The 23,846-nt window shown below is 46.0% G+C and overlaps 10 protein-coding genes across 10 annotated transcripts; 5 read left to right on the forward strand and 5 right to left on the reverse strand.

The window, feature by feature from the left end:
* Positions 1–219: 219 nt before the first annotated feature.
* aspB (septin AspB) lies at positions 220–1,858 on the forward strand (the record flags this gene model as incomplete). Its single annotated transcript, XM_056648193.1, has 4 exons — positions 220–223; positions 328–605; positions 680–1,147; positions 1,223–1,858. The coding sequence occupies 4 exons, from the start codon at positions 220–222 to the stop codon at positions 1,856–1,858; spliced, it is 1,386 nt and encodes a 461-aa protein (XP_056497958.1).
* Positions 1,859–2,710: 852 nt separating this feature from the next.
* On the reverse strand, positions 2,711–3,733 carry N7469_009276 (uncharacterized protein; the record flags this gene model as incomplete). Its single annotated transcript, XM_056648194.1, has 2 exons — positions 2,711–3,421; positions 3,512–3,733. 2 exons carry the CDS (start codon positions 3,731–3,733, stop codon positions 2,711–2,713), a joined length of 933 nt encoding a protein of 310 aa, XP_056497959.1.
* Positions 3,734–4,860: 1,127 nt separating this feature from the next.
* Positions 4,861–6,125, reverse strand: N7469_009277 (uncharacterized protein; the record flags this gene model as incomplete). Its single annotated transcript, XM_056648195.1, has 4 exons — positions 4,861–5,232; positions 5,303–5,683; positions 5,741–6,015; positions 6,080–6,125. 4 exons carry the CDS (start codon positions 6,123–6,125, stop codon positions 4,861–4,863), a joined length of 1,074 nt encoding a protein of 357 aa, XP_056497960.1.
* A 574-nt stretch (positions 6,126–6,699) lies between these two features.
* On the reverse strand, positions 6,700–8,581 carry N7469_009278 (uncharacterized protein; the record flags this gene model as incomplete). The annotated part of the gene is made up of 3 exons (XM_056648196.1): positions 6,700–7,550; positions 7,624–7,933; positions 8,516–8,581. The coding sequence occupies 3 exons, from the start codon at positions 8,579–8,581 to the stop codon at positions 6,700–6,702; spliced, it is 1,227 nt and encodes a 408-aa protein (XP_056497961.1).
* Positions 8,582–9,679: 1,098 nt separating this feature from the next.
* Positions 9,680–11,002, forward strand: N7469_009279 (uncharacterized protein; the record flags this gene model as incomplete). The annotated part of the gene is made up of 2 exons (XM_056648197.1): positions 9,680–9,818; positions 9,888–11,002. 2 exons carry the CDS (start codon positions 9,680–9,682, stop codon positions 11,000–11,002), a joined length of 1,254 nt encoding a protein of 417 aa, XP_056497962.1.
* A 353-nt stretch (positions 11,003–11,355) lies between these two features.
* N7469_009280 (glycoside hydrolase family 54 carbohydrate-binding module family 42 protein) lies at positions 11,356–12,360 on the reverse strand (the record flags this gene model as incomplete). Its single annotated transcript, XM_056648198.1, has 1 exon — positions 11,356–12,360. One exon carries the CDS (start codon positions 12,358–12,360, stop codon positions 11,356–11,358), a length of 1,005 nt encoding a protein of 334 aa, XP_056497963.1.
* Positions 12,361–14,555: 2,195 nt separating this feature from the next.
* N7469_009281 (nuclear transport factor 2 family protein) lies at positions 14,556–15,032 on the forward strand (the record flags this gene model as incomplete). The annotated part of the gene is made up of 1 exon (XM_056648199.1): positions 14,556–15,032. One exon carries the CDS (start codon positions 14,556–14,558, stop codon positions 15,030–15,032), a length of 477 nt encoding a protein of 158 aa, XP_056497964.1.
* Positions 15,033–17,421: 2,389 nt separating this feature from the next.
* Positions 17,422–19,125, forward strand: N7469_009282 (putative cellobiose dehydrogenase; the record flags this gene model as incomplete). Its single annotated transcript, XM_056648200.1, has 2 exons — positions 17,422–18,957; positions 19,018–19,125. The coding sequence occupies 2 exons, from the start codon at positions 17,422–17,424 to the stop codon at positions 19,123–19,125; spliced, it is 1,644 nt and encodes a 547-aa protein (XP_056497965.1).
* A 551-nt stretch (positions 19,126–19,676) lies between these two features.
* On the reverse strand, positions 19,677–21,515 carry N7469_009283 (splicing factor u2af large subunit; the record flags this gene model as incomplete). Its single annotated transcript, XM_056648201.1, has 4 exons — positions 19,677–20,177; positions 20,239–21,339; positions 21,398–21,423; positions 21,488–21,515. The coding sequence occupies 4 exons, from the start codon at positions 21,513–21,515 to the stop codon at positions 19,677–19,679; spliced, it is 1,656 nt and encodes a 551-aa protein (XP_056497966.1).
* A 430-nt stretch (positions 21,516–21,945) lies between these two features.
* On the forward strand, positions 21,946–23,380 carry N7469_009284 (8-oxoguanine glycosylase OGG1; the record flags this gene model as incomplete). Its single annotated transcript, XM_056648202.1, has 3 exons — positions 21,946–22,037; positions 22,103–22,911; positions 22,965–23,380. The coding sequence occupies 3 exons, from the start codon at positions 21,946–21,948 to the stop codon at positions 23,378–23,380; spliced, it is 1,317 nt and encodes a 438-aa protein (XP_056497967.1).
* Positions 23,381–23,846: the final 466 nt, after the last annotated feature.

The following is a 23,846-nucleotide window of genomic DNA, read 5'->3' on the forward strand; positions in this document are numbered from 1 at the left end:
CCAACGTCAATCAGGTAATGTCTCCCTGACATTTCTCCGATCTTCATCCCCTCCCCTCTCCCCCTCGAATTTTTTTTTTTCAGGAATATAGACTCGATAATTTACAAAATTGACCTTGGTCTAGAGTGAATTTCAGCTTCAGACTAACGCAAGAATTCAATTGCAGGGGAACTTCCAGTGTCAACGTCTTAGCCTCTCTTCCTCCAAACGACTTTCGCCATGTGTAAGCTATCCCTCCGAGTCGCGATATCATTTTCTTCCTATCCTCCACTTCCAAGCATATACTCGATTATACCCATAGAAACTCGACGCTGATGTCTTATTTAGCTTCTCCTCCCCCGCGACTAGCTCCCCCCATCGCGTCCCAGGATTCTCCCACTCCCAGCAGCGGAAAGGAGTCTCCGTTCGTGGAGCGCAGCAACCCAATGGGCTCCGGAAATGCCCAAACTGTGACTTCTCGCGACCCCAAGGCTGTTGCCCAGGCCGCCACCGATATGAAGAACGTTGTTCGCCGCAAGTTGACCGGTTACGTTGGTTTCGCCAACCTGCCTAACCAGTGGCACCGCAAGAGTGTCCGCAAGGGATTCAACTTCAATGTTATGGTTGTCGGTACGTATTATCCTACCCTTCCAATGGCTGTTCAAACCGATCTCTCCTCTCATCATCATTCATTGTATAGGTGAATCCGGTCTCGGAAAGTCAACTCTCGTCAACACTTTGTTCAACACCTCTCTCTACCCCCCCCAAGGAGCGTACCGGTCCCAACGCCGACATCATCCCCAAGACCGTCTCCATCCAGTCCACCAGTGCCGACATCGAAGAGAATGGTGTTCGCCTCCGCCTGAGCGTTATTGACACTCCCGGATTCGGCGACTTCGTCAACAATGACGACTCTTGGCGCCCAATTGTCGAGAACATTGAGCAGCGCTTCGATACCTACCTCGAGGCCGAGAACAAGGTCAACCGCAGCAACATTGTCGATAACCGTATCCACGCCTGCGTTTACTTCATCCAGCCTACTGGCCACTCTCTGAAGCCTCTGGACATTGAGGTCATGCGCCGCCTGCACACCAAGGTCAACCTGATCCCCGTTATTGCCAAGGCCGATACCTTGACTGATGAGGAGATCGCTGCTTTCAAGGAGCGCGTATGTTTCTATTCTAAACAGCTCGAATTGTGTCTATAGAGTATCAAACTAACCGCTCACTCTCTTTTTGCTTAGATCACTGCCGATATCGAGCACCACTCTATCCATATCTTCGAGGGACCCCGTTACGAGCTCGACGACGAGGAGACTATTGCTGAGAACAATGAGATAATGTCCAAGGTTCCCTTCGCTGTTGTTGGTGCCAACTCTGAGGTCACTGCTGCCGACGGCCGTAAGGTTCGTGGCCGTAGCTACCCCTGGGGTACCATTGAGGTCGACAATGAGGAGCACTGTGACTTTGTCAAGCTGCGCCAGATGTTGATCCGTACCCACATGGAGGAGCTCAAGGAGCACACCAACAACTTCCTGTACGAGAACTACCGCTCCGACAAGCTCACCCAGATGGGTGTTGCTCAGGACCCCAGCGTGTTCAAGGAGGTCAACCCCGCTGTCAAGCAGGAGGAGGAGCGTGCCCTCCACGAACAGAAGCTCTCCAAGATGGAAGCCGAAATGAAGATGGTCTTCCAGCAGAAGGTTTCCGAAAAGGAAAGCAAGCTCAAACAGAGCGAAGACGAATTGTACGCCAGACATCGCGAGATGAAGGAACAGCTAGACCGGCAGCGCCAGGAGCTAGAGGACAAAAAATCCCGCCTCGAGAGCGGACGGCCCATCGAAGAAAAGGGCAAACGCAAGGGTTTCTCTCTTCGTTAAGAAGAGCTAAGACTCCTTCCTCTCTCCTCGTCGCCGTTGACGGCTGCTACACCCTCTGAACTTTTGTGAAACTGCTTTAAATATCTCATCCCACCCGCGCTCTTTCCTTCCACCGAACTTATTTTCCTTATCTTGTCATCCAACAATCACCACACTCCCTAACGCAAGTTCTTTTGATTTCTTATTACTTTGTTCTCCTTCGACTTGATTTCTCGTTTTCCTCCCCGCCGAATGGGCTCCACGCATCGCAAAAAAGAATGGTTTTGATAATATGCTACTCTCAGGTGTGGCCATCCGATTCCCACTCCACCCTTGGTTTCGTTCATCTCGAAGGAAATCGCAAAAGGTACAGGAATCGGATCAATCCCCCCTTTACAACTTATTAAACCCCCATCTTCTTTTTTCTTCTCTTTCAACCAACTCCCGCCTCCCTATTACCCTTCTTGTGATGTACTTTTGCTACGCCATATCTTGTTGCCCGCTATTCTGTGTGCCCTATTACCCGCTCCTTTTTCTTTTCGTTAATTCTTTTTTTGCCTTGTACGGGGTCATTCGGGTTTCCCGTTTGGAATTCCATGTTAGTCAATTGCAGCGCTTCGGCATTTCTTAGTTTTTTTTTTTTTGTATAATGTAGTAAGACAGAGTAGTTCTGTTACTGGGACTTTACATCGGGTGAAATGCCAGTACGATTGTATTGATTGAACTTCGACTTTATGAGCTAATAAAGGCTTGATTAATGGTTGTTATTACGTATACCTTCAACCTGAGGTCTGTATAGTAATTCATAATTGATTCTGCCCAACTAAGCCTAGAGTAAGTATAGAGTACGTACCCCCAGATCTTACATCCACTCTATGCACTCTTCAACCAAACATTCTGATCCTCCCCATATCCATAAGGAATCCAAGACCCATCAAAATACTGCTGCAAAACAGTCTGCGTATAAGACATATCATCAACACAATAATCCCCCCCAGAAGGTCCAATATGAGAACAATGAATATCCGGCCTCAGCGGCACCATATGCTCATGAACCTCCCTACATAGCAGCGTATCACGACCAAGCTCATAACTCTTCCCAAATCTCACAGTCTCAGTCAAATAATCGTAACAGGCAGAGCTATTATCATACTGCTGATTATCCCCTGTACAATTTTCCTCATGAGTAGCGCAGATAGTTTTTGCCAAGATGTCAGAGATATACTTCACAGCTTGATCAGGAGATGTAGCGTTGATTTTAGAGGCTGTTCCTTCTAAAAGGAAATCTAGAAGGTACTCAAACCATCGAAATGTCGCGTCGTATTGTGTGATTTTCCCATCGGTGTTAAATTCAATCCATGTGTCGATTGTTACGGGAACTAAGACTCCGAATGTAGTTGCGTTGAATGTAACGATCGTTGTTGCGGACGCGATGTTATCGTTTGCGGTGAATTGGGTTATACTGTAATTTATTGGAACCCCGACTAAACTGATATGACTTGGATCAGCGAAGAGACCGAAAATATATTCTCGATTCAATTCATCGCCGTCAAAGGTTCGTGTGATATCGACGCGGCCTTGGACCTGCTCTTGCATGTTAATGTTTGCAACACGCGAGAAATGGAAAAAAAAAGGTCAAGCCTGATGCCCATCATAGAAGTGAATAAAACTCACATCAGGTGCAAAGACTGTAGATGAATTGCCTTCGATTTGTTTCTTGTTTTGAGGGTATAGGAATGCGTCCCAGAATCCGGTTTCGAGTTTCCATAGTTCATCGAAGGTGAATTTCGGTTGGGTAGCCTCGTTCGAGATGGATTTCGTAGCTTCAGATCCGCTGGGAAGTAAAGTGAATGAAATTCCGATCAAAGAGATCAGAGGGATCGAAGAAAATAGCATGTTGATGTGAGCAATACCTATTGCTATATTCGACTATCCTCGAGATAGAGAGAGGGAGGGAGAAAATGGACTGCCTACGTCCAACTTATACGAGATTGAACCACGAGAATAAACCAAATTTTTGATATTTGCTTTTCCAGTCTTATTTAACAAATACGAGGATAACATAGTCAAATCTTCCTCAGGTATGCTCATGGGGCTGCCAATGTGGCTTTGGAACGCCTGAAGGTAACATCTTTTTTTTTTTTGGAATCATTGGTTGAAATGCACGCTTATTGGTGCCATTTTAGACAAGGACGGATGTAATAAATTGTATGAATTTGTCTGTATATTGTACAGGGAATATCCTGTGGAATGAATTCTCAGAACTTGATTTTCCCTAGTGAGTTTGTTGTCGATGTTGTTTGTGGGGAATGTAGTTGTTGTATCCACTTGCGTTCCTGGCCCCTTGGCCTTCTGATCTGCTTCAAGATCTAATGGAAATACTATATAGCACATGATTGTAGTCTCTGGGGATGGATATCATTGGTACTCTTTTCCTCAGCATTATGCCCTCATTCTACCACGGCCCTGATCACAATCTTTGGACCAACATGCCAATCGACCGTCTCCAAAGACTATATGCAGACTCGGAAGATCTGATATTGACAAAAATACTCATCAATGGTCAGTTCAAAGAGTCTCAAGTATATGCATTTGATCTACCAGTAGGAGAAGAGGGCGATGGTATGTTAGAGCTTATGCTCGAGACTTTTCTTCAATGCTGTTGTTTGCGTATTTTACGCTCATTCTCATGGATTCTTGAAGCGGGACTTTTATAAATGCCATAAGGCTGATACTACTACTGTCAATAGACGCCTGCCAGTATCAGCAAAAAAGGGTTTAAGCATGGAAAAGAGACACTGGGACAACACTGCTGAATCGGCGAATATTTCGTCTTCTCAGGTAGTTCTACAAGCTGCCAGGTTATCCAGTGATTTCTTATTCTAGACGCAAGCATCAGATAGGAGGAATCTCTAAAGTCGACAAGATATCCGTTATGTTCCGTTCTTCGTAACAAAAAATTATTTCGCGAAAAGATAAAGTCTATTTGAAAACTCATAAAGCCGTTTCACTCATATACACATCTATAGCTTAGCAACATCAACACGCTTCCCACTCTCATCGAACTCAATCTTCTTTCCAGTGATCAGAGACTCCTGCAGAGCGCATCCAATAGTGACAGCCCGGACGGCAGAGTCCAGACGCAGAGGAGGAGCAGTGTTATCAAGACAAGAAGCAGTAAACTCATTTGCCTCTGTGATGAATGCCTCGCGGAAACGTCCATAGTAATCGGGTGGAATCTCACGACGGATACCAGTGGACTCATACAAATTGACCAGGTTAAGTTGAGGCTGGGTGTTAACAGCAACCTTGCCATTTGTACCGAAGATTTCGGTACAGTCTTCTTGACCAGCAGCCATCATGCGCGAGCAATAAAGCTGAGCGATCTTGCCTCCCTGTTTATGGTATTCGCAAATAAGCTTCCACCCTCGCGTCCGTCTTACGAAGTGAATGGAAAAAACTTACGTAGAATTCAATGATTCCCAGAGCGTTGTCTCGGTCATTATGTTTGCGGAGATCAGGTTGGACGGCGGTAATTCCGATAGCAGTCACACTCTTAACCTTGCTGTCCTCACCGAAGAACCAAAGAGCTAGATCGATATCATGGATCGAGCAGTCTACAAAGATACCACCAGAGAACTCGGCATATGCGACGAAGAAGCCACTGGGATCCAACTTGTCGCAGGTCTGTGAACGGAAAACGGAGGGTGTACCAATATCCCCGTTGGCTGTACGTCGGTGGGCATCGCGGTAGGAAGCATCGAAACGACGCGAGAAGCCACAAATGACCTTTTGGTGGGGGTATTTCTTGATAGAGGCAGCGTAGGCGTCGACGACGGATTGAGACTAAACGAGACGATATTATTAGTTTCAGAATCATGGAGAAAACTACGTTATACTCACAATCTCAGGGCTGGTACTGATGGGCTTCTCGCAAAGAACGTGGAGACCACGCTCAATGGCTTTGATGGCTTGTTCGGCGTGAACAGTAGTAGCGCTGGCAACGACAACGGCTTGTAGGGTCTTCTCTTGCGCGAGCATTTCTTCGTAGTCCTTGTAGGTGCGCACATTCCCGAATTCTTTCTTCGCGGCATCCAACTCAGCCTGGACAGGCGAGCAGACGGCAATAAGTTCGGCGCGAGGGGTGAAATTAGCAAAGTGCCGGGCATGACGCATTCCTAGAAGTAATTAATAAAGCTCAGACAGAAATATACTTTGGAAAAATTCGAATGATGAGCTTACCCATGCGACCAATACCTGCGACAGCAACCTGGAGCTTTTCGGACATTGTGAAAGATGGCAGAAAGAAGATAGTAAGACAATTGAGACTTCAAATCTGGGAGAATAACAGTGATGGGATGGTCATTTATATACCTATTCTCGTATCTCTACTACATAGCTATTACTGCCCCTCATCGGACATGCTCCAGATACTTTTTCGTCGATCATCCCGGTGGTTTGCATTGATTACTGCATGAGGTAGTCCCCGGCGAAGTATGTTCGGCGACAATTTCCCCATACACTCCCTTGATAGTCTCCACCTCCACCTCTCCCCGCCTCAATATGCTTTGAGAGGAGTCGAGGCGAGTATTTAGTGGCCTAGGCATGCTCATTGTGGACCATTGGATTGATCCGGCGCACGTTCAAACTTCCGAGTATTGGGGCTTTCTTTGGGCCTTCTTTGGAATTGGAGAAATGCGCAAATTCAAGTTTATCTGGTGCTATTAACTGTATCGCAGCGGAGCCTTTCTTTCTCCGCATTTCGATTCTTATACAGGATCTGAGTGGAATCCGTTGGCGATGGGCCAAATTTGGGTACAATTGATGAATATACTGGGCCTCTAATTATACAGACGAACACCCTACTCCATCCCATCATATCCATCCCACCCCCAAGCTCCCTTTAGCGATTTCTGTGTACTAAAAACAGGATAGGCATGTTCTTCTCCAAGTTTCGTCAGAAATTCCAAAAGTGCCTCCTGCTCCAGACGATCAGTAAATCGATCACCACACATCCCAACCGCGACGGAAGCAGTCACGAATCCCGGAGGGCTATGTTGATTAGAAAGCGCCATCCCACAAAGGCGCAATACGATAGAGCGTACTTTCTGGTCCACCGATCGCATGGCCGTTCGCTGACTAGGTCCCAGGCGGGGTAATTTGGGATTATAAACAATGAGCAGGATACGCGCAAGTTCAAAAAACTGAAGGCCAGCGACGTGGCAATTATTCAAATACCAGAGTTCTGGAAAGACTTCTCCACGAGTACGGTCTGGCTCGCGCGTATAGATGGGTTTGAAACTTGGCGGACCGAGTTCAGTCCAGAGGGTTTCAAACAGGATTAGTTCGTTATAGCGGGCTATTCGCATGTCGGTGGCCGGTATGGGATGTAAGATACCGGTACTGGAGGATTGGTGTGAGTCTCGAGGAACACCCTCTTCATCGGAACCAAAGCAGTATTGTAATACATCTGCGCAATGAATCACGAGACGATCGGCCCAGACATAATCGTCTGCCGGCTCGAATGAGCGATATGGTTCACATGGATCTAAGGGAAGACGGAATGGTCGTTGTTTACTGAATGCTGTGATGATTTCTTGTCGGAGTGCGATCCAATATGCTGCATGTCGAAGTCCGAAGCCTGCCACTGCAGATGGAGCTTGGACGTCAAGGAATATCTGTATACCCTTTAGTGCACTTTCTGTGTCCTCATCTATGGATGGCACTGATGATTAGTTACGTTAGTGGTGGTATCATTCTAATAAAATCAAGGGGTGTTGACATACTGTCCACTTCTTCGTAGAAGCGGAGAATCACAGCAGCAGCTAGTAGATTCTCATCTTGTGCTTCGCGCGAATGATCCGATAGAGATACCAGATGTGCAATACATTCATTGTGATAGTGGATAGCAGTTTCCGGGGTGAGGTCTGGCAGCACTTTGCCCCCGTAATGAATCTGGTTCCCGTGATAGTATTTTTTGATTCGACTGAGGTGTCTCGCCGAGGCAGTATAAATGGCATTCAACAGTGGAGGACACGATCGGGCTCGTAGAGGGACAGTGCAAGCGAAATGTCTTTCGCCATCACACAGGTCAAACTGCAAGAGAAAAGTGTCAGTTAGGGCTAATCTTGACCGGTTTTGCCGAAAGGGAAATTCTACCCAAGGGGCAAGTTGAACAACAAAATATCGCAAGAGACATGCTTCATGCTCATTCAAGCTGGGTAGTCTAGTATCACCCGGATTAATGAAATCTTGACATCCAGGTGAGGCGTTACTGCTATGTGAGAAATTTGGAGAGGCAGATGGAATAGAGGAATGATTCTCCGGCGATGATTGCAAGGGTTGACATGGCGAGAAAACGGCCAATGTGTCTGCGCCTTCGCGCCGATGACTCGAAGGCGATAGAAATGGTTCAGATGAATGCGATGTGGTATTCTCGTTCAATAATGAGGGTTTCTCAACCGCCTGATTATCGGGCGACCCTATACTCTGACGTCTCGGTAGCGCCCACGACGAGTCGCAATTTGAATCAAGCGAGTAATGTTTGGCTATGTCGGCCGTCTCATCGACATAATTGTAATCCACTGCGGTCCGGATGAGCAACTGTAAGCGGCAATGACAGAGACCGATACCGATGCCGATGCGTGCATGATGCAACCAACACTGGGATTATCGTACCTTGTCCGATGGGTAACCAAGGCTGATCATCGGCGAAACTATACCGCGCACTGGCGCTGGATCCATGACGAAAACCTGATGATAAATCTTGCCAGATGCATGATAGTCCGGTCTTTTCACAACGTTTGCATGAGGGCTTTTGACCATCGCCTGGTGTCTTTCGAGTAAGTCTTGAGCTTGTAAACAGAATGGTTGTACTAGGTAGTGATAAATACACACATTTTACATGTCGGTCTGAAACAACACAGGATATAATGTCAGTAAGCTGATCTATATTCTCCAATACTAGACTTGGTACCGCTCACTTCGGCACTCCTGACTTTTGACCATTGAAATGTTAGTGATTTGTCGTAGACAACACAGACAACGAGTGGGTCTCACCAAGGAACAGTCTTGTTCCGCCGCATAGTGATTCTCAATCTGCAAATGCCGATGGTAATAGTACAACGCTGTATGTAGAAAGGAAATGAGGTCTAATGGAAGTGGCTAGTAGAAGTATTAATGGCAAGTTCGGCGAGAATTTACCATCTCCACACTCTTCGAGCCGTGATGCGGGGTTGAAACTGGACATTCTGGGGGCGGAGCTTTGATATTCTCCACAATCCATGCACCAGACGCTCTTTCATTGGATAATTCTACACGGAGTTGGGCCGAGTTGCCTCGCAAATGTAGAAATTAGCTATGGTATGTGCAGAATTCAGTGGAAGAGTCAAGCCATTTAAACGAATATGTTCGTATGAAATGCGATATAGACCTTTTCAGTGAGGATCTAGTCGACAATCATCGTTTGTTCTTTATATAATTCATTTCTTCCAGCATAAGAATACTAGTCCCAGCCATGAATGGTCTTAATCGAGAAAGTTCTAATTCAGATGATGGAGATTTAAAAGATCTCACGGAGCACGTTGAAGGATCCCCAATTATTGGATTGGACACCATCGAGAATACCAGATGCAGCAAATTTGGCTGGTTAGTATCGCTGACAGCAGCTGTTGGTGGATTTTTATTCGGATACGACACTGGCATTATATCTGCAATTTTGGTATATCTGGGAAATGACATTGAATGGCAGTGAGAAAGAATTGGTTACTTCGATTACCTCTGGAGGTGCTTTCATTGGTGCAATCGTGGCTGGATTATGTGCTGACCGTTATGGGAGAAAAAATGGGGATCTACACTGGTTGTATTCTGTTTATAATTGGTGCAATCATCCAAGTCGCCTCTTATTCTATTGCTCAAATGACAGTTGGACGAGCTGTTGTGGGATTAGGGGTTGGTTCTGCAGCCATGATTGTTCCAGTGAGTATATTTCTATACTTCCGATTTTTTTTTTCTTTTTTTTTTTTGACATTCACAAACTGATTTCCAAAAGCTTTATATAGCCGAAGTTGCACCGGCAAAATATCGTGGACGTATGATAAGTCTGGATATTTATCAATCACAACGGGGCAACTAGTCAGCTACGGTATCGGAGCTGCATTCGAAAGCGTTTCTCAGGGATGGCGATATATGGCTGTAGTTGGTGCAGTACCGGCAATTATTCTCTGTTGTCTTCTTCCATTCTGTCCGGAATCACCACGACAATTGGTCTATCACAATAAACGGGACGAAGCTGCAATTATCATCTCCAGGATTTTTCCTGATGCCAACGACTTACAAGTTCAGCAAAAGCTTCAGCATATTTCTATACACGTGGAGACGAATCGGAATTTAAATACATCATTATGGTGGCAGATCAAACAGCTTCACGTGGTCGGCGCGAACTTTCGTGCAATGTTTGCGGCATGTGGCCTCATGGCTATTTCTCAATTAGGCGGATTTAACTCAATCCTCTATTATTCTGGTACAATTTTTGCTGCTGTCGGATTTGACAAGCCCATTGCAGTGGGTACTATCATTGCAGCCACAAATTGGATATTTACCTGGATCAATTTGTTCCTCGTTGATCGTGTTGGTCGTCGACAGATCCTCCTGAACACATTATGGTTAATGGCTGCAGCAATGTCATGTGCAGCCATATGCTTTCACTGGATTCCAATTAGTCCCAGTCTGGAAATTATATCTCAACAGACAGGCTGGGCTGCGGATGGAGTGTTAGCCAGCATGGTGGTTTTCGTGGCGTTCTACTCAATTGGAGCTGGCAACATCGCCTGGATGTCTTCGGAGTTCTATCCAATTGAGGTTCGTGCCGTAGGGACGATGCTATTGGCAATGAGCTGCTGGGGTTCAAATGTCATTGTATCCTCTACTTTCCTCACACAGATGGAGAACATTACTCCGTCGGGCGCTTTTTGCTTTTATGCAGCGATATCATTCTTTGGCTGGATTGGTGTCTACTTTTGTTATCCTGAAGTCAAGGGGATGACACTCGAAGATATCCGTGAGGTATTTGAGCATGGGTTTGGTGTTGGGTTTGCTCCTGAGAAACAAAAGAAACTCAAGGCTAGTTCACAAACCTCAGATGCGAGGGATATGAACCAAGTCTGAAATTTGGGACTTAGAGATAGCTGTATCTATATCGCAGTATTTATATCGCAGTATTTCTGCATTCTGTTTAGAATATGATGGTAGTTAGCGAAGCATGAATGTTAGGACCATTGATGATATATTAGCAGATAAAACTTCTAGGTGGTCATTTTGAAATAAAATCTTGCTCAAGCTCTGTGTTCAGTGATCTGTTCAAAATAAGACCTTCGAATTGGAAATACGCCAACGAGCAGAACAAATAGAAAATATAATATTGACATTGTCTTATAGTATGAGCTTGGGCTATAAGATCCACCAAGTTCACCAGTATCGTAATGGGTCTGGCTTGTTACTTTGGGGATATCGATGTTGTTTTAATTGGCAGCATATTTTGCAGCCACAATGTTGGCCTGTACCGAATTCTCAGTATCATCCGATGGATAACCCGAAGTCATAACGCCTTCATAAAATGTGCCCTGGGCACTATTGCTATTATCGCCTCCAATACCGAGAATGATAGCTCCCTCCTTCTTCATAGGACTATAACCAGTTGGATAGGCTCCACTCCAGTACGTTCCAAGTGAACCGGAGACAGCATTGCCACCACGAAGTGACCACATGTTCGGCTGACCTTTGACAACAGCCGTGACGAAACGCGAAGAAATCGACGGATTTGTTGATGTCACATCAAATTCGTTTCCAGCGGATAGACCATTTTCAAGATCAGCTAAGATCCAGGGACCGTCTCCAGTGCCGGTACCATATCCAGTACCAAGACCGAAGTAGATAGCCTCCATATGGGCATCTCCATTATCGGCATTGTTTGTCTCTGCATTCCCGTAGTCGAAGCAGCATCCACCATTGTAATCGGTTCCATCAAGCACGGCATACATGCCTTCTGCTCCATCGCCAGTCGCTGTGCCTACAGCGGTATCACAGCGGTAGCCCATCCCTGGCTCGATCTTGATACCGTACGCCTTTTTCCCATCGAGCGTGATGGGCGCCCCAGTTGCACTGGCTAGTTTGTCTGGGCCCGGAGCTGCACTTCCTCCAGGGGCTTGAGTCAGATGATTGGCATTACCAGACTGATCGTAAATTATGGTAATGCTGCAGCTAGTGTTTTCACAGAAGCTATCTTGAGCAGCAGCGTCGGCCACTGAGCCAGCAGAGACTGGTGAAATGTCGGCTGTCTTGCTATCAGAGGCACGAGAGACTTGATACAGCGGTCCCTTGTAAGCATCGTATAAAGCTCGAGTCGAGCTATGGGCTGCGACGCAGGGTGTTTTGGCCGATTCGTAGATATCACATGGTCCAGCTGCTACCAGGGAGCTCATGGCGCCGAGGGATATAGCAAGTACCGAAGAAGCGTGATTAGGCATGACTACTTCTTTGTGTTGAACGCAAACTGGATCCGAAGATACACAACTGTGTGGACGATGCTTCTTGGAAAATATTCGGATATCATCTGTGTTTCGTTTTGAGGCGGTATTTAAATAGAACTAATACTGCGGGGTAGTGAGCTTCTTTCAGTCACTTGAATCGGTCACAAAGTATTTTTCGGAGGTAAATTATCCATTTCTGGAAATGAAGTAGTATTTCATGAAGCTTAGGGCACAGCATATGCGGATACCGCGGAAATCAGGTATCGGGTGAACTATATTATGCCTTATGATAGTTCCAGCCTTCGAACTAGGCCTTCGCATGACCAATTATCAAAGCGTTGGCTGCTTCACTGAAATAATGCTTTTGGATTCAATTGAGCACTATCAGAAGAACTTTCTATTTGCATAACAGATACCGTAGAGAAATGACAGAGAATGAAAGAAAAAGGTGAGGAATCTCGGTCTATCCGAAACTGGCTTCCGTTACTCTTCCCACGGATTGGGACGCCAAAACTATGACCATTTAACTAAGCTATATCAAGATCGCTTGTATCTGAATATACGGTTGATTTGCCATAACCAGTCTAGCGTATCGAAGCAAGGGTTTCTAGATGAAGTTGCCCGTGTAACCCATATAAGCCACTTCAAGCGTAGGCGTAAGCCACCAGCCGTTCTGCAGGATCAGAATATCGCCAAGCACAGTTAAGCTTATGGGCTTCAAGACATGAGTCAATTCAAAAGGACCTAGTTTCATGGTTCTATAAGCTTATTCAAAGTTTATACTATATATGATGATATCGACGATATACTAACTAGACAATGGATCAAAGGAGAGTATATCAAGTTTACGACTTTCGAGATTGAAAGGTCTTGCTTGGATTGATTACAATTAGCCGAAGTTACATCGGCATTAAAAAATGAGTAGACCTTCTGGGTCCATCTGTCTTCTCGTGCACTAGTTTTTATTTGATCAGTCCTTAATGCGGGGTATCCAAGATTCGGAGATTTCCAACTATAGCCCGGAGTTTATCGCGACCAAGAAGCATGATCAGATCAGTTTACTTTAATCAGACCAGCGATTTTGATTAGTGGTAATAATTTAATGCCCCAGACTGTCCCAATGAGTACAGCTTAGACTACATGCGCTGCGGTGACATCGCATTAGAGAAGGGAAGACCCGACCCGTGAGAGAGTGGCTCGGCCTAATACTTCAAAGCCCTAATAAGGCCGGATATCCACACATCCGGTCAATGTCACATGCGGTGAATATCCTAAACCTCCTTGTTTAGATGAAAATATGACGAAGAGGCGGTGATGGAGCTGCGTTTCTATTTCACAAGACTCTGAGTTCAGAATCATAGTTGACATCCTTCAGCAAGAAAATGCCCTTCTTCCATGGTGTCTTTAAGTGATGAACATGGTCATTTGTAGAAATCTCAAGAGTCTTGTGATCAAATACTCGGACTGGCTAATGCATAGAGAGATATCAGGTGCCTTTAGGGTTACCACCTGACCAACTTCAAGTTGGCCAGGACCGTGCGAAACCATAATCTTTAAGCAAAGCAACGAAAAGTGAGTAGTGAGTATCTGACATCATCTGGTCTGCGTCAAGTATGAAAATTTTGAACTGCCGAGGTGATTCCCGCAGATCATCAAGCTTGGAGGATGAACTGGGTGGGTTAAGAAGATAGAAAAGGGAAACTCCTCGCCGACGATTGCTCGTTGAAATTGCGGGGTAATGAGATATCCTGTACATAGTTTATTAGATATTAAAACGCAGGCTTTCATGTAGCGAGTGCTAGAGAGCCTTTTCATAGAAGCTTGATCCTTTTCGACAAGCTAGATACAATCCCAGCTTCAGATATACTCTTCGTTATTGTCTAAACTGGCGTCTTCGGCTTCAAAAGACCCCCGAGGTGTCGGTAAATTCACTAAACACGATTGTTTCCGCAGTTTGCACAACCATTCATTGATCGAATTATTCAGACCATTAATGGTATCAGGTCTAATATATAGTATATATATCAGAAGTTTTCATGACAGATCTTAGATTTGATCGTTTAGAAGTATAACGGAGATAAGATTGATATTGCATCTAAATCCGAGATTTGAGGCTGTTGAATCGTTCGAAGCTGAACTGAACGTAACATCAACTCTCGCACAAGCCGATTCCCTTCTATTACTAGTAATAAATGTCTTCAAAGTCGAGCCAGACAGCCCTCTCATATCTTGAAGGCTTCAAGACACTTTCTCCAGATGTCTTTCTAGCATTCCTAGCCCCAACCGCCATCCACAGATTCGCCCCAACTTCATTTTCCCCCCCGAAACCGATGAGTACCACGGCATTCGGCAATCACTTAATCAAACTTCAAGAAGTTCTAGAAGGATTCCCTGTTTCTCCCAAAGAAATCTTTGACAGCGACGAAAAAGGCCAGGTGACAATCTGGGCTACAAGCCAAGCCAGATTCAAAGAGAAATGCAAAGACGATGGCTTGTCTGAGGAGGAATGGGCATACAAGGGTGAATACATCTTTATATTTACTTTGGATGAAAATCGGGAAAGGATTGTGGATATTGTCGAGTTCTTGGATAGTAAAGCGACGGAGAGGCTTAGGGGATTGATAGCTCGAGCACGCAAGAATTTGCAGGTCAAAGAGGGACTAACCTGAGTCATCTGGAAATCATGATTATTGAAATATTCGTAGATTTTGTACCCGGGTTGCTTCAGAGACAGGAAATTTGAACTCGATTACCGATGAATGGTATCTGTTCCTAATTGGGGATTTGAAGCTGCTGGCATTTTTCTACTGGTGGCTGTACTGTCAACGAAAGGCAAGATCAAGCTCGGACTGAAATAGAAGAAAGGTACCTACCTTTATAGGTATAGAGAATATCTGGCTCTGTCGAATCTAGGCTTGTCATCTGTCTTTGATGGTCTACCAGAATCTACAAGATCAGTGGAATAATGAAATAAGTTAGGACCAAGACTCTTGAACCATATCCTGTGAGCTACACAGTAATCCTGTCATCGAAGATTCAAATTCTCAGATAGCAATGAATATATTCGAGTTGGAACCAAAATTTAATGCAAGAAAACGGCTAGAGCCCGAAAAAGCCCCCCCCCCCCCGAGGATGTGTTCTATATGGATTACATACAGCGGCCCAGAGAGACGTGAAACATACCTAGGAATCTACCCAGTGTAACGGGATAGGATGCCCAAGGCAGCACGGTCGGTACGTGCAGGTCGAATGGGGCAGAAGGATGAGGGTAAACAACACCCCAACTAGGGCTAAATGCTGGCACTCTCTCGAATAGACTGGGACTCGTGTAATTGATCTCTGTGTGATGCTAAAGATGCTTTCTAAATGAATGTATATAAGCTCCCTTCCAAATTAGGCCAATTCCATTACATAATTCTCCTACTGGCAGGCAGGCCGATACTCCCCACTACAGTAGGTAGGTTTCATGTTCTAGGTAGAAAACATACGGACTCTACTGTCAAAATTTCTCGAGGGAGTTCAAATTTATTAGAAACTCAATGAGTCCTGAATCAATTGTCTTGAAAATTTCACCCTTTGGCGAAACAGCAAACGCGGCAGATTAACATCCGTCGACAATATATAAAAATCTCTGAACCCTCAACAATTGACTCTGAATAACCGGCCTTAGATGAATTGGATATAGTGGAGGTGGATCTTAGGTTCTGACATCCTTGTTTCGCCTCTCCGAAGAATTTCCCGACCGGTTGTGACTGTTTCTAGAAGACTTCGATGAGGCAGATAGACGACCAACCATACCCCCAGCCAAGGGAGACGCTGTATTATGTATTCCAATAACAAGGTTGGTACAATTGATCATTAGAATTTTTCCCGAAGACTTGTCTTTGGGTTCAGATGATGCCTAAATCACCCAGGATCCATCTTAAATGATGTGATATCAACTCGGTGTCTGCAGTGGCCGTTGGTAAGCAACGAGGAAGTATTCCGTATTAGTTATATCCGATGCTGAATGATTCTGAATCCACTTACTCCTGACTGTACAACCTACTCCTAATAGTTTTGCCGAGAACACATCGGGTACCTGCATTACAATCAAAAAGGAGTCACAAATTCTTTTTTCGATCCACGTTAATCCGCAAACACCTTTCCCCCCCCCCTATCTAGATTGTGTAACTATACCGGCCTACAGTACATTGTCATAGTAGACACAGCATCCTTGCTGATTCAAGAACACGCATAAAGCGATTGAATGCCCCGGAAACCCGGAAAAGAGCTTTTACCTTCTACACACAAGGTTTTCCTCAGAAGATCTCAATCAGATAACGCAACTCCTATGCCTAGCTAGGCAAACTAGGTAGTTTCATCGATCATTTCTGTTTCAAGCCAAGCCCCCCCTTGCTAATTTCCACGAGCGGTCTAATGACCGATCTAAGAAGTCTCCAACACGGCGCGGCTAAGCAAATAAGAACCGAAATATGATTCTGGACAATCCTGAGAGACTCTGAGCCGGACTCTTCGGGAATTTAGTGGAGACGTCAGGCTTTTCTGGCCGTAGAAGAGTTGCCGCACAGTGGAGAAGCATGCGCCTCTGACGGTAGCCAACGGCACCATCTTATCAAATTGGCACCATTCTTCATCGGGTATAAGTTCCTGTCTATCTTCAGTGCCTAGAGTGGCTGAAGCAAATTATCTTCTCAAATTGTTCTAAATGATCCACTTATTCCATTGTTTCAGTTGCTTATGAGAAGATCGCTAATCTTGCCATTAGAAAGTCTCAAATCTTCCTATACCGGACAAGGAAGGTTGGCACAAGCCAAGAGCAAAATATGACACAATATGGAGATCTTTGGTAGTCGGGTCTCTGAACCCCCGAGTGACAGGCTACTGGGTACTCGGTATTGTATTTAGGATAGATTAGAGATGAGGATATTTTACGGACAATTGCCGAGTTAGAAAAGGTCATGAAGACCCCCGGATCGACAGAAGATTTCCACTTCTTTTTTTCCTCTTCATACTTCATTCTGAAAATCATCTTGAACCGCTGCTTTTTCACACAAAATGCGGTTACTTCAAGTCGGCTGCCAAGCAGCCCTAGTGGCCGCCATGGGAAGTCTGGTATCTGCTGCCACCTTCAAGAATCACTATTACGACTATATCGTCGTCGGTGGTGGTCCAGCCGGTATCATCTCCGCTGAGCGATTCGCCGAGGCTGGCAAGAAGGTTCTCCTTCTTGAGCGTGGTGTTGGACCAACTGTCGAGACCGGTGCTAATGATACTCTCACATGGAACAAGTCGCTGACACCAATTGATCTGCCCGGTCTCTCTGCTGATGTCGGTAGCCTCCCTGAATGGGAGAAGTATATGTGCACTGATACTGAGGGAATGGCCGCATGTGTACTTGGTGGTGGTGTTACCGTGAACTACATGGTCTTCGTTCATCCTCCTGAGCATGACTTCGATGATAACAACAATTGGCCCGAGGGATGGAAGTGGAAGGATCTCAAGCCTGCTGCTGAAAGGCTTTATAAGCGCAACCCCGGTACTACTCTGCCCTCTGCTGATGGCAAACGGTACGACCAAGGATTGTATTCTGTTCTCTCGAAGTTTTTCAACAGAATTGGCTGGAACTCTGTCGATATGATTTCCCAGCCCAACGAGAAGCACAAGGTCTACAGCCACCCATCCTGGAACATTGTTGATCAAAAGCGTGCTGGTCCTGTCCGCACTTACCTGCCTCTGGCCGAGAAGCGTGATAACTTCTCCTTGGAGCTCGGCGTCAAGGTACTCCGTGTCGTTCGTTCCGGCAGCAAGATCACAGGCGTTGAAATCGAAACTGCCTCCGGCGAGACTGAGATCATCACTCTCGCTCATGACGGTCGTGTCGTTCTATCCTCCGGTGCTCTCTCTACCCCTCGTCTCCTCTTCAACTCCGGCATTGGTCCTAAGAAGCAGATCGAGACTGCCAAGAAGAGTGGGATCAAAGTTCCTCCCAAGAAGGACTGGCTCGATCTACCCGTTGGTCTTGGATTCCGTGATCACCCCATCTTCACCCTCAACGTCCAAACAAACGGGTCCTTCGGTATCCCCGACTACGACGCCATCATCAACGGTACTGACCGCAAGGATATCGCCCTATACAAGAAGAAGAGCGGCATCATCACCCAAGGAAAGCACCGGGCTATTTTCTTCTCTTCTAACGAATTGAACGGTCAAACTCGCTATTACCAGGGTTCTTGCGCCCCAGCTGAAGACTCAGTCCTCGAAATCAAGACTTATCTCACTCACGGTGCTGTCTCCAGTGGTGTTCTAGGTCTCGACTCCAACCAGAAGACCGTCATCGAGAAAACTCCTTACCTTTCTTCTGATGAGGATTACAAGGCTACCGCATCTTTCGTCGAGGAGTTAATAAACGATATCAGCACCCCTGGCTCGGGCCTGCAGCTCATCACCAAGCCCAATATTACGGCCATTCTGTCTAACATCGCCTCTGGCAATCACTACACCACCACCGCCAAGTTGGGCACTGATGATGGTCGTAAGGGAGGATCTTCCGTCGTCGACCTTAACACTAAGGTTTACGGAACTGACAACCTGGTATGTTATAATCAAGTTTCTTCTATTCCATCACCATTGCTAATCTTATTTGTTATATAGTTCATCGTTGACGGTAGTATCCATCCTGACCTTCCCACCGGAAATATCCAAACCACTATCATGGTTATTGCTGAGGCCGCTGCTGCGCGGATCCTGGCCCAGCACTAAATATCGTTGATGAAGAAGAGATGGCTCTCAGCCTAATATGAGTATTCTGTATTTTTAAAAGCATTTAGACTACTTTCCTCGTAGGAAGTCGAATCAATACCCTTCTAAGCCATTCAATATGGACTAAGACTAGTAGATTGCTACCTAGTAGTAGTAACTAAGCCTTGCAGCCTCAACTTTTGGAAAAAAAAAATTGAACATGTTCAAGATGCTCAATTATTTTAGGAGAAAATTTGGTAGGATAAGATGCCCGGTGTGATTATGTATCTTACCCGGCACTAGCGCATTGGAGTGTGTGGACTAAACTAGCGAGTGCACATACAAAAATCCGCAATAGATCACGAATCCCATTCTAAATAGCCTCTAGACAAGTATCGTAATCAATAGACCAAAATATTACATTTTTGAAAGTGTTGCCAAACCAAACCATCGTGATCAAGTGGACATGGGCCTATCTGCTATGATACATACGGACTCCTGCAGCTCGAAGCAAAGGGGAAAAAAGAAAGAAAAAACATAATAACTAGAACCCATTTCAAAGATCACATTCTTTACCAAGCATCCACATCGAAATTCTCTTCCCCGAAGTAGGAGACGACAACAGTGCGGTCCGAGAATTTCCGACCTGCAAGAGCCTTAAGAGCATTTGTAGCGGATTGCTCGGTATCAAACTTGACGTAGATTTTTCCTACGCCGGGAGATTGACGATTCCCACCGCTTGGTCGAGGAATCTTCAGACTCAGGACTTTGCCGAATTTAGAGCATTCGTCGGTTACGTCCTCGAGAATCTCCTCATAGTCATCGTTATCCAGGAGCTCGTCCACAGTGACCATGTTCAGCAGCTGCAATACACGACCAGTCTCCATGTCCTGCGAAGTGGTCTTGGCAAACATTGACATGGCATTCACGCCCATGTCGAGGCCGACTGCTTGGGTGGTTCCGATACTAGCGTACGACACCTTCAGGTGACGATCACCCAATTCCATACCGTTCAGGCCCTCCACGGCAATTGGAGTGGATGAAGGTTCGACGTACTCGCAGAAAGCAATGCCCTGTAATACATTAGTGATTGTACAATGAAAATTGAGGATGATTTCTTTCAACTCAACTTACCCGTGACTCTTCTGTTGAGGCATCCTTGACCAAGATAAACGATTTCAGCTCACCAAATGACTTCAGTAACATGGTAACAGCTTCTTCCGGGATGAAAGGTGGGATGTTGGCAACACAAATCTTATTTGGTGAGTCCGGCACCTCATTCAGGAGTACACCCTCTTGGTACTCCTGGTCTGCACTTCCATTGGGAACAATATAGTCCTTTGGTCGACGAACTTCAAGTCCCTTATCACCACTGTCAGCCATGGTGATTCCATCAAAGGCCAATGCAACAGTTGCGTCATTAGGTGCCTTGAATTCCAGCAGAGCAAATGTCTTGTCGTCAGCAATTTGGGCCGATATGCAAGGATCAACGCTGTGAATGACATTCAGACCATTCAACTGTAGATTGAAGAACGACATGACGGCATCTCCTGTGGCAGTCGGGGGAATATTATAGGCGAAGAGACGCTTGGATTGGCGAGAGTTGGAAGGCTTGAGGGCGGTGGTCTCTGTAGACTCCTCAGGCTGGTTCATGAAAGCTTGAAGACGGGAGGGATCCATAGGCTGTTGTCGAGGCGCTCCGGGAAGCGGGAACATGCCAGACAATTTTGCCTGCTCGGCCGTAACATTTTCATAGCCTGGAGGCTTAATGTCCCATTGAGTGAGGCGACGCTTGCGATCCAAGACCGACGGGACATCAGTCAGATCAGGAGTGGGTTCCTTCTTTCTTGGAGGTGAAGGGCTCCGTCTGGCTTGTTCTCTTCTGTCACCTCCACGATCGCCACGGTCCCGGCCACCTCGGTCCCGATCACCGCCACGTCGGGATCGATCCTCGAACAAATCTCGTCGGGGTCTATCATCAAAATCGCGTCGTCGGCGATCGCCGCGGTCACGATCTCCACGGTCCCAGTCACGGTCATCCCTTCTACCGGAGTAACGATCTTCGCGCTCGCGGGCACGGTAGTCGCGGCTGGAGGAATATGAATTCGCTTCCTGCTCACGTCGCGAACCACGCGAGCCGTGGTGAGGTGAGCGAGAGCGCCGGCGCTCTCCCCTCTCAGGTCTCTCGCCGCGATCACCACGGTCACCTCTGTCTCGGTCACGTCGCTCATCGCGCTGTTTTTTTTTGGGGTTAGTCGCAGCCAATTGACCTGTGCAAAAGGTTGATACGTACATAATAATCGCGCGAACGGCCAGAGTCTGCAATCATGAAACAAGAGATAAGGTTAGACAGTTTCTCCCATTCGCCATCGATAGAACATACCTCTGGATGAATAAGTGTCGCCGTTCATTGTGAGCTTGGTGGATGAACAGAGCGCTCCTGGCTTTACTGAAAGGGAGATGTGCAGTTTTAGCAAGCTTGGGGTGACTGACCGCCCTGGCAGTCACGTTGATCTGCTACTGCAGAAGTCTCCATTAATTATCGAAGTGACTATAACTACAAATGAACTAGCGTGGACAGAGCGTGGGAGCATTTGATTTGGAATATTTTACAGACTCAACAGGAGCTTCATAGTTTCTAATTCAATTGCGACAACATTGAAGTTATTAGCAAAGACAAGCGCAGTACTAACTACTATGTACATGTATACCTCTCACCGCCTTTAACGCCAAGAATAATTTTGCCGGCGGCTTATCGCTATCGCCGAGTCTCTCCTGTTGGATTGCATCGTCTTCCGTCAAACTTAAGAGTCAATGGAGCCATTGAAAGACTAGACAAATATGACAGGTGTCTTTTCAGAATGGTACAAGCTACCAATGAGTCTCAGCGAGCTATGCATCAACACAACTCTGCGCTGTGGTCAATCTTTTAGGTTTGCGCCCACCTAACTCGCTCCGACTACGCAGGCTATGAACCAAAACTGATCCCGTTTAATAGATGGCAAAAGATTCCCGAAAGTGAGGAATGGCGATGTGTGTTATATGGACGTCTTTTCTCTCTCAAGCAAGACTCGAATCATCTCTACTACCGAACCTATTCGTCCGATGCTTTGCCAACCCCTCCCTCCTCCGTGCTGCCTTCTAGGGCAACATCAGACACAGAAAATAATGACGGCAAATTGCATACTGAAAAGCCCGGGGATGATCAGCTTGTTTCAATTTTGAAGCATTATTTGAACCTTTCTTCCAACTTGAGCGAGCTCTATAATCAATGGTCTGCGCAAGATCCCAACTTCAAAAAGAAAGCAGCAGCCTTCTCTGGCGTGCGCATCCTTCGGCAGGATCCCTGGGAGGCGCTCGTATCTTTCATTTGCAGCAGCAATAACAATATCTCGCGGATCTCACAGATGGTGGAAAAACTGTGCATTCACTATGGTCCATTTGTTGCGACGATTGGAGAGCGTGTGTATCATGACTTCCCTGCCCCGGATGCGCTCGCAGGTAAAGATGTCGAGAGCAAACTTCGCAGTTTGGGTTTTGGATACCGTGCCAAGTATATCTATCAAACGGCAGTTATGGTCTCACAGGAACGAGAAAAGGGGTGGTTGAATGATCTCTGTAACCCCGAGTCTCCAGCATTTGGCATCGAGGCCAAGGCTGGCGATGAAATGAAACCAGAAGGACGAGATGGATATCGAAATGCCCATGAGAAGTTACTAGAGTTACAGGGCGTTGGGCCTAAGGTATCTGACTGCGTTTGTCTGATGGGTTTAGGTTGGGGTGAATCTGTGCCAGTCGACACACATGGTAAGTTAATCGCCATCTCTCCTCCGGTATGCCATGGATCTGACAGTTTATAGTCTGGCAAATCGCACAACGAGATTATCGATTTGGAAAGAGTTCCCAGAAGACCTTGAATAAAGCAACATACGATGCAGTGGCCAATCATTTCCGCAAACTCTGGGGACAAGAAGCTGGATGGGCCCATAGTGTTCTTTTCACAGCAGACTTACGTTCCTTCGCTGACCGACTTGCGACGACCAAGAAGGTGGATGTCAAAGTCAAAGAGGAAGAGTCCGAGGTGAAAATCGAGACAGAAGTCAAGACAGCTGTTGCTCTCACTGCACCAAAGGTCGAAGCTGAGGTAAAAAACGAGCAAGAGAAGGATATTGTGAAGGGAACTGCAAGCAAGAAGAGAAAGGCGCCAGCTGAAAGCATTATTCATGCTGGGCATACAACGGAAACTAGACGGACATCGAAGAGGCTACGACGGTAGAGACGAGGTCTGCTAGGCACATTGAGTCGACTTGATGTCCGACTACCCTGAAACCTTGTAATTATACCACTTTACACCAGGAAATACGATAGAGATATAAAATTTGAGAAGAATTTTCATTATTCGTAGATCAGATTAAATTGTATGGACGTTGTTCTAAATATTCTAATAGCAGTCAGTAAGACGGCCTTCCAATAACTGTTGAAGATCAAATTGTGGCAGTTGGTAGGTGATCAGAAGTCCAGTTAGATCATCGAAGACGCATCCGAAGACACGCTTCTGACATAAGAGGTACCAGAAAAAGTAAAAAAATGTTGTTTTCATCATGTGGAGAGGGCAGGTAAGGTGAAAAATGCGCGATTAAACATACCGGTTAGTAATATAGTGACGGAGATTCCATCATGGCAATTGGAACACTCGACAACACAGCCGAGCATAGAACTCAATCGCAACTCGCAGCAGCAGA

Source organism: Penicillium citrinum (genome assembly GCF_028827155.1).
Source record: "Penicillium citrinum strain IBT 23319 chromosome Unknown utg000008l:1.0-2707905.0:1.0-2709502.0, whole genome shotgun sequence".
In the NCBI taxonomy this organism is placed as follows: domain Eukaryota; kingdom Fungi; phylum Ascomycota; class Eurotiomycetes; order Eurotiales; family Aspergillaceae; genus Penicillium; species Penicillium citrinum.